Source organism: Strix aluco, chromosome 4 (assembly GCF_031877795.1).
Source record: "Strix aluco isolate bStrAlu1 chromosome 4, bStrAlu1.hap1, whole genome shotgun sequence".
Taxonomy (NCBI): domain Eukaryota; kingdom Metazoa; phylum Chordata; class Aves; order Strigiformes; family Strigidae; genus Strix; species Strix aluco.
Genome location: NC_133934.1, coordinates 73,931,180 through 73,951,173, shown reverse-complemented (window position 1 = coordinate 73,951,173; position 19,994 = coordinate 73,931,180). Strand labels below are relative to the sequence as shown.

Here is a 19,994-nt window from a genome sequence, read left to right as displayed (position 1 = left end):
CCAGTTACTGTCTCTATAAAGTAAACAGGGGTACAATTTTCAGTCATTTGCATTTTGGTTAATACGCAGTTGCTAGTAAATCAGCTGATGCATGTACCCAGCATATCAAGCAGGTCACCCATCAGCCCCAATAGTGTGTGCATAGCTCCAGGAATAAACTGTCTTCTGCTTAGGATAGACATCAGAGGGCAGAATGGCACAGGGAGCACAGAAAACAAAACTATAAGAAACTACATTCTGGGGAGATGTTTGTAAGCAGTATGTTTTAATTATGTGACAAAGAATTCTTGGTTCATAATAAAGATTGGGGTATATAATTTGTATGTTTGTGGTGGGGTTTTTTTAGTAACATGGCTCTGTAACTGTCAAGAGCTCTGATCCTGTCAGAAAGGAAGTATCCACAATTCCTAGAATACTAAATTGGATTTCTTGCTGATCACAGGCTTGCAGATGCTGCTCAGCAAATCTCAGAATTAGGCCCAAATTTGATTCAGACTACAGATGCTTATATACTTTAAATCCAATCACTATGCAAATCATTATAGCAAGGCAATCCCAGCAGAGTTTTCTGGGAACAACAGAGTTGATTTAACAAAACTGGAATGGACATTTGAAATTACAATCTCTCATCTACCACAGATTCTCTCTCACACCCCATGTGAACTTTGATAAGAGTTTTCTGGTTTCAGTTTTCAAATTTATTTGCACTCAAGACTGCTTGATTCCAAATGAGCATTCTGTGCTGTATGGTACTATTCACTGCAACTTATAGCCTGACATATCTTATCATAAACATAAATATTCCAGGGTGGGTAACAGGTGGTGTCAGTTGATGTCTTAAAAATATAGCTCTTCCAGTGTGCAATGTCTCCTAACACCCAGCCTTTCAGACCCACACATCACTTCACATTCTGCCAACTTTTAACCCTTAGATATAAAAATAATCTTCAATAACAGCACTAATGGAGCTTAAACAAATGTGAAGAGCTTCAGACTATCTTCTGCTTCAAAAAACCTCCTAAGACATCAAATGAAGGCTTGTAGGCCTTACTGAAAGCTGATGATATGCGTGCAAGCAAAGAAACAGTTAACCTTTTCACCAAAAATATCTCAACATATTCCTGTTTCCATTTGTGAGAAACAGATGACTGATACTCAGCTCAATCTGAGTCTGACAGCAATCACAAGCTCCTTTACTGTCACTCCTCTAACAAGACCTAAGATTCTTAAGTGATTTCTAATGCAGATAGAAGGGCTCAGGGAACATGGAACACAAATCCAATGGAAACTAGGCTTCACAAAACAGCTTGTAATTAGCTTGTTCTAATTAGATGCTGAAACACACACAACCATCCACAATTAATTCTATTACTGATATGGCTTAGGGAACATCACAACTAAGTTAGAAGAGACCACAAGTGTCAAAAAATGTGAAAGCAATGCTAGGTGTCTCCCATTATGTGGCCTACTGAAAAACAAAAAACTCATCTTGTATAATACCCAGAATTTATTTTAAACAGTCCAGTCCTTATGACCATAATTAGTACAGCTGCTGAAAAAAAAAGACAATTAACTTATACCTATAAATGCCTGGTTTTAAGAGCAGTATATTCAATATTTTAAAAGAATCATTAAATTTGTCAGTTAGCACCATCATTTTTTAATTAAATCATCTTTCCCTGAGTGGAGAAAAAAATACAGGAGGTGTTTCATGAAGTTTAAACAGAGCAGACAATTCTAAAATCCAATTTTAAGGGTTGTAATGGCTAAACCAATGTTTTGAGATGTTGATAGACAAGCTAAACTGAGAAAGGAGAGAAGTTGCACAGATCTTTGAACAAAGTTCTACTTTAAGGAGGTTATTCTGGTCCTGCTAATCAGGAAAAAAAATGGATTTCAGCAGAAAAAACAGACGTTGAAAACTATAGAGGGCTTTCAGAACACATTTAAGAATCATGGATGGGAACGTTGTTAATAAGCAAAGAGGGAAGTTCAGCATCTCACATTACAGTGAACAGAAAATTGTGTGAAAACAGGCAATGCTTGTGATGCAATCTGTGCAATAGTCCCCATTTTAACAGATAAATTACACATCTTACAAGAATGCTATCATGATTTTAAGCACTTCAGGCATTGTAGACTCAGGAGGATGAAAATAAAGACTTGGCACTGTGATACTAACACATGCAGAATGTGATTACTTTTCCCTATATTATTTACTAAATCTGCTAATTAATCTGGAGAGCCTCACCCAAGCATCAAATCCACAGAATAACTGAGATAGAAAGCAGACAATTTATTTCTCTATTAAAACTAAACAGGTGCAGAAATAAAAAAAATAAATTTCCACTTCTCATAAGCTCTGATATTCTTTTCCAATCCTGAATGCTAAATCTCAGTAAGTCTTGACACCTCAGAGATGCAACATGTGGAAATGGACTCATGTCTTAAGGAACTTCCAGTATATAAAAAAATCCCCTTCCTTCAAAGGAAGCAAGTGCTTTACACACACCAATACCTTAAACTGTAGTAGTTACCACTTTTCCCTGACCCAACGTCCATGTCTATGTTCCTTTCTTTACATTAATACTCATTCAACTGAAGTTTATTTTGGTTTAGAGTTTTTGCAGGTAATTTGGTGTTGGTTTTTTTTTCCTCCTTTTAGAGAGAGGACCTGGAGTCAGGGTTGGGTGGAGAAAGGGCTTGTTTGCTTCATTATAGACGGAGCTGTTATCTACACTGACTCACCTTGTGGCTGGAAAAATTCTACTGTGAGCACAAAAGGGATATTAAGCCAGAGGCACTGGCAAGACAAAGTGCCCCCTTTTAAGAAGCAGCCTGCACTCAACTTTCAAAACAATCTTTCATCCCAAACATTTCACTAATGACCATCTCATCAATAGCATCTGAATAGATATAATGTAGTCACCACTTCCTACCCAAAGAACAATATTACTGCATGACCCAACAGAGTTTGAAGTACGAGGTCCCTTAAAGGAAGATTTGACTCTCTTCCTCTCTACACATTATATTAACAATTTAAAAATTCAAATAAGATAGCCAGATCTATTTAACAATATAAAGAAAACATCATTAACACTAGTTTGAGCAGTGATCTGTGATATACTGGTATCACTTCACCTATTGTCCTCAAGGCAAAACAGCCTGTAGAAGTGATTGAAGGGATGCATCAAAGAACAATAAAGGAGCATAAAAAGCCACCGTGGCAAAAACTACTCAAGAGTTCAGAAGTGACCAAGTACTTCTGCAGCCCCATATTTCACATTTAGCTTCTTGTCTATGAATATATGATCTTACACCACATTGAACTACATATACCACATGAACTACCACATTTATTCTGTACTCTCATTTCACATGAGGGACAGCGTGCAGGGAACGAATCTCTTACCAGCAAGATTTCTGCATTTATTGCAGAAGCTGGGAAGAATATCCAGAACAAACAAACAAACAAACCAACCAACCCCAACCAAACAACCCACACAACCAAACTAAAAAGATGGAATCACAGTTCAATAACTTGAATGATATATTGATAAATGAAATTGTATTTCTTCCTCTAGCACAGAATTTTCATGTGATATTTGCTAAGTCACTGAAACCTAACTTTTCACAACTGGCCACTAAATGTAATCCCATCCTGGCTCACATTCCACCTCTATAACTTTATTCATCAGGTTAAAATCTCCAGTACAGGTTAAAAGCAATATCAATGAGAGGCTAGTTATGCTCTTCATAGTCCACCAGACTACAAAAAACAAATTTAGCACTTGGCTTTCACACTGATCCGCTAAGAGCAATAGAATGTTAAAGTATTCTTGGATCTAAAGAGAACATCCTGTAGAAGTCATGAACTTTTTTCCTGTTGTTTTTTTTTTTTTCCCGGCCCTATCTCCATTTGCTCTTTTCTCTCAAAGCTCTTTCCCTTGACTCTTCTGGATGTTTTGCCAGGCCAGGTCTACTCTTCTGTACCTTCCCTTAGTTTTTCAACCATGTATCCTCAGCCATCCCGTTTTGTTTTCTTGTCCAGCTGCTGTTACATTTTATAAACTTTTCCCGGAATTAGTCTTCCTTCATAGCTCCATGTCTCAGCCCGTGTTTCCCATCCCCTCTTCATTTCATGGTTCACGCTCATCCCACAATAGCTAAGACTGAGCTTCCCAATTTCCTGAATTCTGGCAGCTTTCTTCTTCCACTTCTCATTATCTTGGTTTAGTATGAGATTTCTGAGAACATCAGCAAGAAGAGTTGCTTTGACCATCAGTTGTAACACACAGTTCTAGTATAACTTATAAGCAATGAGAAACAACTGCTGAGAATTACAAAACAATTCCTTCAGTTGGGTTTCCAAATACAAGAATAGCTGCAGTGTTTCAGACCAAGAATCCACCTAGCACAGTGGCCTTTATCCATAAGTAGATGTCTGAAGATGAGTAAGAACAGGAAGCAAAGAAAGCATATGCTTATCCTACAACACTCCCAAGATCCAATTATTTTCAGCTGAGGGGATTTCTTTAACCTGATTTTATATACTTAAAACCCTATCTTTCTTCCAAGCAGCTTTCCCAGTCTCCCACTGAGTCCATAGAAACTTCTCAAACACACAGTGGCAATATGTTATGAAAAGTACCACCTTTCTCTGCTCTTTGTGTGGCACTCCATATGATGGTCCATCCAAGTCAACCCCCATCCAGTTTCTTTACAGTTTCATTCATCCAAACTATGCATCAATTTGTAGCTCTCTACCACATCCTCAAACTAACTCTTCCAGGCTGAAGACAGCCCTAGCCTAACCAGTAGATGCTCATAAAAAAGAGCATTCCTCATCATGTAATCTGTCACTGGGAGGCAGAAAGACCGCGCAACATTGAACAAGTTCGAGCCTGGCAGTTCTACCTGCCAGTGGTGTATTCCTGCTCCCAGCAGAACCTTCAGAGAATTTACCTGTCAAGCTGCAAAAAGCTCTTTTGAAGTTTCTGAAAAGCTGTTCACAGAGATTACAAAGATGCCTCCTGACAAGAATATGGACCTCTCACCAAGTCTCAAGATTTCATTCCAGAAGTCATAAGAATTTAAGGAGGTACAAGACCACATTTTTGTCTTCTGACATCATGAACTACCTTCCTTTGAAACAGCTAAGGAGTTTGCTGACATTAAAAAAGGTCTGAAGTAGATACCTGGCATAAGAGGTTACAGAACACCCTGTTAACGTTTAGGAAAGTAATACACAACTTTAAAACAATAACCAATTATTTAAAGTGCCAGGCACAATTAAATCTAAATACCATGGCTCGTATAAGCTATAAAGCACTGAGGAAGTACCAGTTTCCAAAATGTTTAATTTGCCGATGGAAGCAAACTCAGCAGTAAGATCATAGCAAACAATTACACTGCCTAGAATTAAAGAGATGAATAATTTTATGACAGCTACTACCAGCACCGATACATAAACTTCAATGCCTGCAATGACTGAGTTCAAGTGAACAAATTCATGAAAGGAAAGACAAGATAAACTGGCAAAAAATGTGTCCTACAGAGGGAAGTTCTGTATTTTACAGAGATGACATCTGAAAAATCCTTTTTTTTTTTCTCCTCAAGAATCTGTTGCATACACTAAGAAAGCCACTGAACTAGTCTGGCTAGGTTGATATTTAAAACAGTAGTGAAGGCACAGTAACATAGATTTTATTTCAGCATTATTTTAACACAATTTAGTTAGTTCTGGTTTACCACGTGTAAGAAAACATTTGTATTCACAAATAAACTACATAACTGGCAGAGGGTATTTACACACACACAGTGGTAGTCTATAGCATTATTTCTGAAAATGAATCATGAACATATTTTGGTATGTTCATAGCTAGTGCGGATACAAACAGTGCCTCCTGAACCATCACTTAAAATCCTCCCACAGAACCTGCAGCTAAGGCTTTTGCTTGTTTTAAACCAGAATAAAGAAAACAAGCAGTACCAAGCAGTCTGCTCAGATAGAACTAGCTTCTAGAACTGAATGCTCCTGATAATACTGATTTTGTATTCCAAAAGATAGACAAGTAGATGGAAAAAGGCAAAATTGTGATACACTTGATGTTAACTGTTGCATTGATCTCACTGGGACTATTTGTATGAGCACATGTATAGCTGTTTATACAACCACTGTAAATAAGGGTTCTATAATCAGACTTAAAGCACTTCCCAGTGCTGAAGCACTGTTCAGAGACACTGTAGTAAACTAAAGCACTCACTGAAAGCAAAAGGGAGGAATCAGCAATAAAACAAATGCAGGTTAACTATCAAACTTCAGTAGCATTATTATAAACTTATTATAATTAAATGCAGTGAAGTCCACTTCAGAGATGGCTCTGGCAGCGTGAAAGAATAGTTTTAAATTTTATGTGCAGCAAATTATGCACTGTGCTGTTCATATTTTGTAAGTATTTTACATGGTTGGAATTTAAAATACCACAAACGTTCTCAGCTGTGCCTTTCAGAGGCACAAAACACCTCAACCTGGAAAAAAGGAACAGCAAGCAACATAGTACTTAACATCCCATTCACCAGTATTGTATCATCATAGCGCTGGACAGTATGAATATTAACTGACTGGCATTTCTCATGAGTTAACTAGAACAGATAATACAGTAGCTATGCCAGCCATGACAAACGAAACATATATAATCCAGCACGAAGTTAGAGTTTACCAGCTCTAACATCTGACCTGGCATATTAGAGAAGATTATTAAAAAATATACAAAGACATGAGCAAAATTTTAGTTCCATTCAGAGCTTTTGCATTAAGAAGTCCCACTATGCAGTGTCACTACACGCAGTATTAGATTTTATCACCTACCATACCTGATGGCCTGAATTGCTCCATCTTTGCATTTAAGACACAAATCACTTCTGCCAGTAGGACACACTACTGCTCACAGTTTCTTTAAAGAAAACTTTCTTTTTGCATTTTTGCACTGAAGAACAACAATTTTCTGTCCCTCTTAAGCTACAGTTTTCACACTCTCACATTCTTCTCTAAACTTCATTCCAGAGAGTTCGCACCACTCAAGCCTCACCCTTGAAGAGGTGCACCACCTCTTACAAAACAGGCTGTATTTTAAAAAAAATATTCCTTCAGAATTAAATACAGCCTTTGTGGAAAGTTTGCAAGAGACTATCCAAGAAATTTGTTAGAAAAAAAAAATCATTTGCGTATCATAACACTATCTTTTATATTACAGACTGACAATTCATGGAATTTATCTTCTGGTTTTGGTCTCAAAATTATTTGTAGAAACACTCATGTAGGAAAAGAAATACTAGAACTGTAACCACACAAAGTGGCATAGTGTTTATTTTGATAAAGATGTCTCAAAAATCAAAATAAACCACCATCAGCTTGACCGAAACATCTTTTTTCTGAAATCAAGGACATAGTAAGAAGAAATGGATCTGGCTAGGGACAACTAGGCTAGCAGCACCAAGGCATAGTTTTGATAACCTTCTTCTTCCACCTAGTGGCAAGAAGCATAAAAAACAAGGTCTTTGGGACTGCAGTCGTAAGATGTTTTCAAACACCCTCTGTAAAGATCTGCTGACCATTATAAGGAGGACTGAGTCATGTAGAATTCTGGTTTCCATGGTTAAGCTCACAAGTAATAAACATACTATCACAAGGAGCTTAGACATGCACTTATGAGACAGAACTGTTGAAAGTTCTCTTTACAGGTATATTTTCATTCACAAAGCTCAGTATTTTTTTTTCCAGGTTATTCAGTCTGATCATCTTGGAAGAGGTTGCAACTACCCAAATCTGCATTCTGCCTCAACTGCTCAAGTATTTACCAAGAAGATTTGAAAACAAAAAAAAACCCAACAACTTACAGCAGAACTGCTCAGCATTTCATCAAACTTAGTAAATCAAATACCACAATAAGATAAACTAAGACATCTAATTCTATTGCCCTATAGACAGGAGGATGGTTGTAGCAGAATATAAGAACTAATTAAAACTTTTTGCTGAATTACCCAGCCACAGTGGAAAAAATATGCCTATTCATATTGAACACTATGTAAGCAATAGAAATATATCCATTATTTCAACTGGAATTTTAAGAGCAGTGTTTTCAAGCTCACACTCTGCTTTTCTTTAGGATCAACATTCTCGCAACAGAACTCACTGAATTAGAAAATGGGTTAAACCAGAAGTGTATTTTCAGAGGCAATGACAAGCTGATACTACGCCCTTGTGCTTTCAGCTAACCCTGGCATTAAACTTGGGGAAACTCCATCCTTATCCTTTGTGTGGGATCTTCTCCTGAAAAAGGACAGGAACAAGGGAAATATTTCCTCAAGTTAAAAAAAAAAAAAAAAAAAAAAGCAGCACTGAAAACATGCTTGGATATTTACAATGTAGGACTAGTAAAACATGGCTCTTCATACATTTATATTTTATACATACACTCTGTCTCCTAAGCTTCTTACCTCAAGATAACACTAGGGCATAGGTCTATGAAATCTAAGTTCACTTCTATGACAGCACCTCTTATCCCTTAAGTTCCACACATTTCCTAGCTTCCTAATCAAAGTCTAAAGGTAAGAGGTTATATGTACTACAGCTGAAGTTAAGCATGCACCAACTGCTTCAGGTACTGGGCACTAAAACTGCAGGATAAGGGCTGAGAGATGATCTCTCCTTTTCCTCAATTTGGGGTGCTATAGTGAGGAAATGCCTACAGCTGTTCATTCCACACATTTTGCAAGAATCCAGCATCTTTTAAGGCTGTCTGTTTCTGATTCAGCTGAAATTGGCCAACGGATTTAAAATTGTTGTGGTAGTGGGGGAAAAGGTGATGACAACATTGCTAGAAAGGCAAGAAGTTAGTGATAACTCAACAGCCTCATTTCCTTAGGAATTCTGGCTAAATATGGTAAAATAATTAAAAACTGCCACAACATTAACATTTTCACATGTGAAAATGTCACACTTAAGGTTATCTAAAGCCTTTGCAGAGGAAAAAAAAAAAAAAAAGTTAAATACTGTGCACTCCCTAGCGGGTATTCCCCCATTTCCAAAGTAATAAAACTCCTGCATCTTAGACTTAGTATGTCACATGATATATAACTGTCACAAGGCCAAATATTATCCCCTGGAAACATCTGAGACAAGTTGATTTTTTAGAAATTTTTTTTTGAGAGCAATGGATAAGAAGTGCTTACAGGGTTGAAGCATTTAAATCCATTTCAAAGTGAAATGGATTTGTGGATGGAGTGCTTGAATGATCTATGCTTTCTATCATGCAGTTCTGCATTTTATGAAATTGATATCCTACATAAAGTATATTCAGTGCAACAATTTGGAGAATTTATCTGTATTATTCTTGATACAAGTTTGACATACAAAAACAGCACAATGCTGAATGCCTATATATATGTATGCATGCAGATACACACATACACTGAGTTAAGACTGGATTGAATCACATTCCTTCTATACCAGGATTAATAATAAATGAACATGTACTTAAATGGAACTCATGCAGAACAGAGTTTGTTTTGTCTTTTCCTCATGTCATCAAGAAAGGAGAGGCAATTCAGGAAAGATGGCTACAACGGGACTCCACAGTGTAAAACAGGGCCTGGTTAAAAGCATATCAAAGCAAGAAAGCTACAAACTAGAACGTCATCTCAATGAACATTGATACCCATCCCTGCAAAGTCCTGGGAGCTTTAAGTGATGCTGGCAAGCGTTGGATTGTCCACTGATGAGCCATGAATTCACTACTGTGTGCCAAGACACTGTGCTTCCATCTAACATATGCCTTACGCAGAGACTCCCCCCTACACTAAGCTCCTACCAAGTGATTAATTTAACTTTAAACCTTTAGAAACAAGTCAGTGCACAGGTTCCAACTCTGCCGTCCATGAACCCATATGGAAACCTTTTGATGAAAGCCAGCACTTACAGTTCAAACAGACTCTTAAAGCTTAGAAACATACAAGTGAACCAACTGAAAGCACTGTGGAGTAGCATGTGCCTTGAATAAAGTCAGTATGATAATTCTCATTTTCAGAAGCATCTAGCGTTACATTTTGTACTGTAGAGACAATTATTTTACTTTAAATTACTTATTTAGGGAAAGTAATCTATTTCCCTCGAAGTTTATAATTTGCATCCAAAGTCAAATCTGAAGTAGTCAGTTTGAAGTGGGAATGAATACCAGATGAAGTTTCTGAATAAATAATTTGATTTACTGTCCTTTACATGCAAAAACATCATTCATCACGTGAAAACAACCTTTGTGAGAAAAACAGTAAGCTCATTTGAACTTCTGCACACACTGTTTTGAGAAACTGCTTAAAACAAAGGCTAAAAGTTGAGTGATTTTTTTATCAAAATTTCAAAAGCAGCTTTGAGATGTCAGTATCTAAAAGACGTTTTTAATCAACATTTACTGGATTGTTCAATATTTCAGACTGATGTCATTCTTCAGAAAACTGTACGTGGATTGAAAGTAGAAAAGAAGCCAAACAATTGAATGTACAATACTTACAATTTTCAACAGATGGCACTTTATAGCAAGGAATCTATAACGTCTAATTAAAAGAGAGCAAAAACAATTGGATGGCTGAGTGCATTGACATGTCAAAGTCTGCATATGAAAAAGCCTAATATCCTTAAATTCGTAAGTATAGTTCTGTAAAACTGAAAGTACACAGAGGGAATCTAAAGCCAGATAAAACCTCTGAAGTAACATTCTAGCTCAGACATTAATCACACTGAGATGTTCTTCACAAAGGCAGGATATACCCATCTTTTCTTCTCAGGCAGAACTTACAGGTAGAGTTAAATTTAAAGACAGCAAAGAAAACATGTCCATCAGACTATGGTTATTACTGCATACAAGCTCAGGAGAGAACAGAGAATCCTTTTAGTAACATGACTTAAGAGTGTGCAGTCTTGTGCAACACTTTGCAGGCATTTTGATGTCTAAAGCTACCCAGAAGTTTTTTAGAACCATTTATGAGCTAAATAAACAAGAAAGGCCTGGGAGCATTTCTGCCTCCGAGTTACAACCCAAGTTACACCTTTAAGTCGTCTGTCAGTATTATCTGAGTGGAAGGTACTTACTAACAAGAGTCACAAAAGGCAAACTGAGAATGACAACATTTAAAGAAATCCATGGGGAGCGAACTTCAGTTACCTAATCGATAGTTACAAAGTCACTCTTCCTGGAGATGCACAGAGAAAGGACAAAAGGCGATGGACAGAAGTTGCAGCATGGGAAATGGCAATCAGGTAAGTTTTCATATCAGAACTAGTTGAGTTCTGAGCAAACTCACCTAGCTTCAACAATAGCCCTGCTTTGAGCAGGACATGAGACTACAAGAACATCAGTCCATTCCAGGAACCTGTAGGATTCTAAACTGTTCAGTAGAAAATGCTACCTAAAAGGATGAGACCCAGCACCACATCCTCAGAACACAACTTCTGAAAGATACTTCCTCAGTTATGACTGAGCCATATTTTCTCAGACTCCCAAAACAACGGATTCTCAGACTCCCAAAACTAGAGACATGACCACCTTTTACCCTGTGATGATGACATTTCAACAGGATGCAGGAAGTCCTCTTTCTAGTAAAAGACTGAGGTCTGAATCCTCGTTCTGAACTAAACCAAAGAGGTTTGATTTGAAGTCACCTATTTTTCAGCTGTAGGATGTGGTTAGTGGCTAAGCTTCCCATTTTGTAAGCTAATTTATATAGGATCAAGTCAGCAGCCACAACCAAGCAGCACTTACTATGCTAGACAAAACATCTCATTTGTAAATCCTATGAGCATTTACAGATTAGATGTTACCATCTAACAGTATCCAGTACTGTTGAAAATATTCATGCCCATATGTAGAAAATGTAGGCACATACCATTAGACTACTTCCAACGTTAGGTGGCATGCAAACAAAATTCTCGTATGGCTGAGCTGAATCCTTAAGGTGATGTGACAAGGTCTTGGAACAAACAAGCTTTTGCAGGCACACAACTATATCAAAAGGTTTTACTGAACATTATTTGTCCCAGAAACATTTCCTAGAATACATAAAACCTTTTGTAAATCTATCCTCTAAATATCACTAGAAATTCCACACTGAATTTGAAGCAGAGGTCTGCTAATAAAGTAATGCAGATTAAGCTCCCCCTTCAGCACTGTGCAAGGGAAAACTTCAGGTGTAGGAAGGTACAGGAAAGGATAGTGTTATATCTCCACAGCATCTTGCAGTGCAAATACTGGGCTACAAAATGCCACGATACTATACTCTTTTCTGTCCCTGAAGGAGGCATTCTTTCTCCTGATTGCAATCAAAAAATTTAGGCACATAATCTCATTCAACAGCAGAGAAACAAACAAGCAACAAATACAGCAGAAATGCAGCAACTACAGGAAACTGAATGATTCCAAGCCAGGTATTGGCCTTGTCAGGCTTAGAGTTCTTATGAAAACACAGTTGTAACTTTAGCACATTTTTTCCCCTTTGTTGGTAGGAGCAGATTCATCTCTGGCACAGATGAAAAACTGCATACCCAGATGAACTGAAACACAAGCCGTTGCATACTTCATACATTTAGAATCAACTGGCCCAGATACTTTACAGTTGGTTTTAAAATTGATCAGTGATTTTGGTGTCAAGGAAATCCGATATTTACAAACTCTGCTCAGAATGAATAAGTTGTTTCCACATAACTTATTCATCCAACCCTAATGCTATAAAAATTTATGTCTCAATCCATTTAATTAGTGAGACACTTCCATATATCTGATTCAGGCTGCTGCCAGTCTTCTCCCATTAGTCCTTTCAGGTTCAAATCCTTGAAAAATTCCAGGCGATGACTGCAAAGAGAGGAGAAATAAACAAAAAAGTTGTAAGTCTTGTAGTATGTGTCTTAATAAAAGGCAGTATTCTCAATAGGTTTAATTAATCTTTATTTTCAGGTTTTCTTGGACAGGAATGTAATTAGCATTCCATGTGGTCATCTTCCAAATCTTGAGTTTATAAATAAAACATGCTACTGTGTTTCTGAAAATCTAGTATTGGAAAACACAGGGCAAAATCCTCAGCTATAAGGAAGTACCGCACAGCATAAAGTGAAGGTAACAAAGTGCTCACCTTTTAAACTCCCTCAGCTTATGTTGCCTGGAACTGTGGTCAGAGCAAGAGCATAGCGATATCCTGCTTTATGACTTATCCGCACTCCAGTAGATTAAAAATTTACAACTCTGACCAACTGAAAAGTCGTATCACAGGGTTATCCTTTCCTTACAGAAAAGAGGAAGACTGGATAGGATAATGAAGGTACTAAATATATTTTTTTCTGTATGACCAGAAGTCTTGTTTTCTTTAAAACATTATGAATCAGTTCTTGCTAAGAATTTCTCCTTTAGGCTACCATACAGAAACAATAGAAGGAAGACACTGCAACCAATTGCTAATTAATACTTACATCAAACAACTGCCAAACAGGAGACAGAACATCTGACACTACACTAATCATTTAAAAAGGTAAATGGAATTCTCTTATTAGGAAGTAATTTGTAAGAGTAAAGACAATCTAAGAGCAATGAAAGTAGCAAAGCAAACTCTTCACATAATTGCATCCACCACCCATATCTGAAAAAGTCAAGCGTTTTTTTGGAAGGAATACTACAGAAAGAATAGAAAGAATCCCTTCCTGAAAAATATTACAGGCATTCTCCAGTTTACCACAGAAAAGGAAAAGTATCTATTTCTTACAGAACACTGATAATGTATTTTATTAGCAGTAGCATTTCTCAAAATATACACTTGCAGAAGCTAAGTTTTTCTTAAATAAAGGCAAAAAAAGGGTGACTTATCTAAAAATTACCTTACCTGACTGTCATTGAGTATGTTGAGTAACAAGTTTGCCTAAGAACTATAGTGTACCCTCTAGAGCTAGTTCATTCATACAAAGTGTCCAGAAGTAGACTTTATCAAATCATCTCAGCCTCACAGTCAAAGAAAATAAACCAGCCCTAAGCACAATTTAAAAATCAAGATAATCTAGTTTTTCTATTGATACTGGGTATCTTTTTATTATACTTTTCAGTTTAGTCTGCCTTTCCAATTTTTTCCGTAATATGGAAGCATCCGTAGTGGTGAGGTTGTTTAGAACAGTAGGGGAGAAGCAAAAGAGATTTCCAGGAAATGTATCTGGTGAAATTAACACTAAATGGCATTTCAGGACATGCTGGAGGCAAGGAAAAAGTAGAACAACCCATCCATGAGTTTGCTCAGAAAGGTGATAAAACAGATGCCAATGGTGTTGAATGCATCATTTTCTATGCACCTAGGGGATAGCATAGAAATCAAGCACTAATTACAGCTATCTGCCACAGTGCTTTATACAAAGCACAGTGCCAATGAAGCAAGGGCTAAGCAGTGTAATTAAAATAGTAGTGGCACTCAATCTGCAAATCAGATTAGCTTTCTTTTAAGTATAGTGCAGAATAGTGCAACTATACTACAGAAAAGCTAATTACATGCTTACAAATCTGGTTTCTGTCCTTCCTGTAGTTCATGTCGAGGCACAGGATGAAGCGCTTCATATTTTCTCTCTTCTCCTGAACCATGAATTGCAAAAGCATTGAACTTGTTCGTGCATGGTGGAAAATAATTCCATGGAAGATGAGCTTTGCCCTCCCATTTGGTTTTCATTCTTGTCACCTCAAACTCTAAAGGAAGTTCTTCCTGATAAAAGAGGAAAAAAAAAAAAAAGAGGTAATGCCATCTTCCAATCAGGCAACAGGTACCTACAAACAATTAGGTTTTCTGTACGTTATGAACATACTTGACCACTTACTTTCCATACTCTTCTTTTGCCAGAAAGCAGCAGCAACAAGTGTTGTCCATGGCTGTCAAAAAAATCAGAGCACAATTTTGTTAAAATGATACCAAGTTATTAGTGTGCTGTTCTGCCACAAATATGTACATTCCCCATATTGCAACAATTTCTGTTCCCAGTCTTCCTCATACATATATCTTACAAGCAACTGGAAATGCAAATTAACATTTGTGACTTTTTCAGAGTGCTGTACTTACGGACAAAGTTCAACTTCTAAATACTGTTCAGTTCTGTCACTCAGGAAAAATGCTTCTACAACTGAAAAAAAAGGCTGTCAGCATTTTATGTTCACTATTTTGTAATATCCTGAGACCTTCATATCCCACTAAAACAATTCTGTTGCCATGATTTTTGTCCTGTGCCATACCAGAGCTTGACTAGCTGTGTACATGCTACTGACAGCTTCCTAACTATTCAAATGCTGTGCCATAATTGTAACTTCAAGAGCTCTTATTTTTAATGCCTATCATCATAAAGAGCTTTATAAAGCACTGTACTAATTTTATTTACCAATTCCAGCTTTGGAAACACTCACCTTGATGCAGCAGTAAAATATAGCTGTCCATAGAGTAAGAAAAGCATCAGCACACAGCTATTTCACCTGGTGTGCTTGCTGTGAACAAAGCTGACCAAGACAGAGTGATCCTAGTCAATCATACTCACAGCAGGCACTCCAGGTAGAGCACTTAAGTGCAGAAGTCTTGTGTTTGCTGGTAGCCTGAGGACTCAGAGCAGCAGAGACCAGAAAAAAAAAAATAAACAAACAAAAAAAGGAACATACACTTACAGCGGAGCACACCCCCCCCCCAACTAAAACTACTAAATCCCAAAAATAGTGAGAAAGCGTTTAGCTCTTAAATGTTATTTCCCTGTAGATGGCTGATACTTTGGACAGGGATTACGGTACCAGGTGTATCTGAAAGCCATGTGTGACTGTTGAAGCACCTTTCAGGTTCACAAAGTAGAACTATAATGGTGTTTCTCGCAGCAATGACATTAGAAAGCTTTAGTTAGAATTATGATTAGATATGATTGGTGACTTTATTTTTACATAAGCCTATTTAGTATAATAATATCAAAGAGGTGCTAATACTGTTTAAGTAGAGCTTTAATCAGAATAGTTCAATAATCAGGAAGTAGAGAACTGCTGGAAACATTAAATCCTTGCATTATTCAAAGCAATGGGTAAAAGTGACAGTATTGACAGGAAAACAATATTACTACAAGAATATTCCCTGTTCCCTTTGGGTACAATTTTGAATCATATTTTATGAGCTGCTATTTCTTTGTTTCACACCTTCCTAGTCCTCAAACAGACTTTACAAAAGTGATTAAAATAAACATATATTTTAGTTATTGTTCTACTTCTTAAAGCAAAAGTAGAGCCTGTCTGTAGGATTTCACTTCTATTTACCTACTGCAAATGCATTTATAGATATATGCCCCAAAATTATTTTGATATTTAAATATGTCAAGACTCTGTTATTCCACAAGTTATATCAGTAGCCCAGAAACTAAATTTGAGTGCCTACAGTATTGACAGGATCAGGAAGAGTCAACCTCACCATTCTTGAAATCAATCCGGCTCACTGGACTCCATTTCTTTATGGCCACGACGTGATATATCATATTTGCTTCTTTTCCCAGTCATTTGTATCATTGCACTACTATAAAATAATCATTCACCTTACAGTCAGCAGTGCTAGGGATGAAAATCAATTCATCACCTCCAAAAAGAGCATCACTCTTGATACAGTTTGGGGTAGTTTTCAGCTGAATATAGCATGATGCTTCTAGTTACTTAAGGAGCTGTTTAAAGGTAAGGCAGTGATTACAACTAAATTCTTTCACAGTATTCTTTCCCAAACTGCTCAGGATATAAGAGAAAGGGAAATTTTTACTTTACATTTCAGATCTGATCTTTAAAAGCAGTACTGTGACCAAAGAGACTGAATTAGATGTCATACACTCACAACCGTTACATCAATTTGAAAAAATAACCATCACAGACTCTTAAATAAAGACCAGGCATATTAACTACAGAGGAATATCAGTGCCTACGCAAATCAGATATATTGGCAGCAGAACAGTTACACTTACCCTCATAGTCCCACAGTCTACTAAAAGGTTTCCCTGGATCTCCAAGGGGTGCTGGAGGGTCATTAAAGAAGGGAGCATTAACTTCCATTAGCAGTCCTGCCTTGTCCGACTTCAGCCCAATAGTTACCGGCTCATGGCTCACAGGTAAACCATCCCATGTGTGCTTAATTGTAAATTCCATCTTCATATACTACATAAATGAGAAAGGAAGGTTCTGTCCAAGATCTCGGATTCCACTTCAGCACCAGCTGCACTGTTTGCTTGGCCAGGAAAAAAAGCACACTTTTGAACAAAGTCAATCATCAAATCATGTTTTCAGACATTAGAAGAACTGAAATAGTTTAGCTGTAGAAAGCAACTAAACAGTTACATGAATGCCTTTCATAGGTTTTTATACCCCCATGGTTACAAATCACTAGTTTTACCAAACTTCAGGCATTCCAACTACGTACCTAAATAAACACCTTCCAAAACCATCAGAAATATTTATCAAGAGAACAGATAAACAAAACAAAGTCTACACTACATGATCTTCAATGATTTGGTAACATGATAAAAATAGATTGAGAAAAACCTTTCATGAAGCTGAGATGCAAGAAAATGAAACAATTAGCTAAAGCTTTCCTTCGCAGTCCCTGCAAACCAGCCAAACTAAAGGATTTCAAAGAAAACTGCAAGCACATCTTGTTAAACACACTGAATGTTTGCAGAGCAGCAAGAACAGAGAATACCACACTCCATCAGATGTTATTACTTGGAAATAACAGTACCAACCTTAAGAATAGCCTTAATCTATTTAATCAGCAAAAGAACCAGTGGAGCCCAGTTTCCAACAAGTTTATGGCCCCTTACCCCTCCCCTCCTCAGTATTATGAGTTGCTTCACATCTCCACAAAAGCAATCCTTGATTTGTTCCCTTACACATCTCCCAGTCATACAAGAAGGGAACTGGCAGTATGTAGCCTGACTGAGAATTACCCACATGCTGTTAAGTCCTGTGACCAGAGAGGTGCTAGCTCAGTAACTAAGTTGTAACCACGTTCCCTTCAGTTGGGAACACTAAATAGGGTTATTTCATCTCTACCCAGATACCCATTTTCTTGGGACTCACAGTAAGGTAAGTATAACTTACCACAGTCTGCAGGTGTTATCAACAGGTGTAGTACATGAGACAGAATGTAACCCACGTGCATCACACTCCCCTATATGCCACAGCTTTGCTCTTATGACACATTAACTGTGTCTCATACCCTCTGCTACAGTCACACTAGCCAGTTTCCCTTCACTGATGTTCATGCTGAGAAGCACCAGACCTCCTCTCTTTGAGTTCGAGATGGAAAAATAGCTAGAATGATGTTAGGTAGATATACTTACCATCAAGGAGATGACTATGTCACCAAAGTGTGACAGATTAGAGAAGCTATGAAGCAATAGATTTAGTAATTAGACACCTTAATTTAAGAAGTCTAGTAAAAAAGGAAAGTCAAATATTGGACTACTGCTTTTGACAAATTATATTTAAATAAACTGAAAACTAATTAAGTTCTTACGTCAGCATTTTAACTGTATGATATGCTAGACAAGCATCAGATGTACTTTATTCAAGAGACCTGGGATAGCCCTAGAAACTATGAGAGGCTCTACCATCATTAATGTTCACTCCAACTCAAGTGGCATGTTTCTGGAAGCAAGATGAACCAAGTTGAAAGAAAACAGTGCAAAGCATGGGAAGGGAAGACACCCAACAATTTCCTAACAGCATTCTTAAGCCAGCAGAAGTGGGCTCATAGTCCAGTATTAGTGGTAACTCAAACAGGCAAAGCGAAATCATCCACAGTTTAAAACAAAAAGAGAGAAGTAAGTATATTAAGCAAGTACAGTGACAACTCTTCTGCAATCATGACAATGTATATTGCGAACAGCCAGCCGGTACACTTAGGCCCCAGCCAGCCCCGCATCACCCCTCACCACCAAGGGCAGAGGCAGCCACTGGTGCCGGCCGCTGGCAGCGCCTCACGTCCCTCCTTACGGAAGGGATTTATATCTCCCACCCCAAACCCTATCGACGTTGGTAACAAGGGCAAAACCAAGCAGGAAGTAATTACACTAGTGTTTTTCTTAATTGCTCCAAGAGGACTGTGGGGAACTTGGAAACCGAGTAAGAGACAGCAGCTTTTACTGTAGTTAAGACTTCATTACCAGGCAGAGGCACGAGCTCCCAGAGGGCTCGAAGCTGTTTCCGGTTTCGGTTACCCCCCAGCTACTCCAGCCACGAACAACAGCGGCGGCGGCATTTCCAGAAGCGGAGTTTAACGCGCAAACGCCTCATTTGAACCCGTAAATTCCACAGAGAAATTTAACAAAGGGTTTCTTACGCTTCCACACATCCGTTGCGACTCTGAAAAGAAACTCGGCTCCCCAGCAAGCCTAGCGCCTCCCGCCACAACCCTCCCGCCCTGCGCGCATGCGCAGGCAGACCGCCCCCGCCCCACGGCGGCGCCTTCCGCGGGCCCCGCGCGCCGCCTGGGGCCGAGCTGGACGCTGAGGGCAGAGCTGCCGCGCGTGGGGCGGGCCGGGGGGCGCACTCGCCGGCCCTCGCCGCCAGGTAGGCCCCGCCCCGGGGGCGAGGCGCGAAGCGAAGGAACAGCCGCTGAGGCGTGCGGGTGCGCTGAGTGTCGGCCGCCGCCCGGGGCTGTGTCCCTCAGGCGGCAGTGGCGGCGGCGGGCTGAGGGAAAGGGGCAGGGGTGGAGGGACAGCGACTCTGTGGTTACTATTCCCGCCCACCCAGCCACGGTTTTACTTAATGAAAGAAGCTCTAGGCGGCAGGTGAGGGGTTCCCTCCAAGTTGCTGTCTCTCTCTCTCTCTCCCGAATGGCTCTCACCTTCCCTATCCGCCGATGGGGCTTCGCCCCGCCGGGCACCGGGGGTGGCGAGCGGCTGAAATAACCTTTTTTTCTGCCGA

At 38.6% G+C, this 19,994-nt stretch overlaps 2 protein-coding genes across 6 annotated transcripts in view; one reads left to right on the top strand and one right to left on the bottom strand.

Moving 5' to 3' along the window:
- Positions 1 to 12,056: 12,056 nt before the first annotated feature.
- Positions 12,057 to 19,993, bottom strand: C4H4orf33 (chromosome 4 C4orf33 homolog). 4 transcript variants are annotated; one of them, XM_074823663.1, is made up of 6 exons: positions 19,915 to 19,993; positions 17,033 to 17,222; positions 15,130 to 15,190; positions 14,891 to 14,942; positions 14,579 to 14,778; positions 12,057 to 12,902 (listed from the first exon to the last, which is right to left on the bottom strand). In XM_074823663.1, the coding sequence occupies exons 2-6, from the start codon at positions 17,217 to 17,219 to the stop codon at positions 12,803 to 12,805; spliced, it is 600 nt and encodes a 199-aa protein (XP_074679764.1). In that variant the 5' UTR covers positions 17,220 to 17,222; positions 19,915 to 19,993; the 3' UTR covers positions 12,057 to 12,802. The 4 variants fall into 4 exon arrangements, with proteins under 4 accessions (XP_074679764.1, XP_074679762.1, XP_074679763.1 ...); XM_074823661.1 differs by lacking the exon at positions 19,915 to 19,993 and adding an exon at positions 19,232 to 19,458 and having other exon boundaries at positions 17,033 to 17,292; XM_074823662.1 differs by lacking the exon at positions 19,915 to 19,993 and adding an exon at positions 19,232 to 19,458.
- Positions 19,561 to 19,994, top strand: part of SCLT1 (sodium channel and clathrin linker 1) — a 46,310-nt gene continuing 45,876 nt past the window's right edge. Inside the window, exon 1 of one of the 2 annotated variants that reach the window (XM_074823658.1) lies at positions 19,561 to 19,637. The gene's annotated coding sequence lies outside the window, so the exon portion shown is untranslated. Of the gene's footprint in view, positions 19,859 to 19,994 lie in introns of both variants that reach the window. The other variant, XM_074823656.1, reaches the window with a different exon arrangement.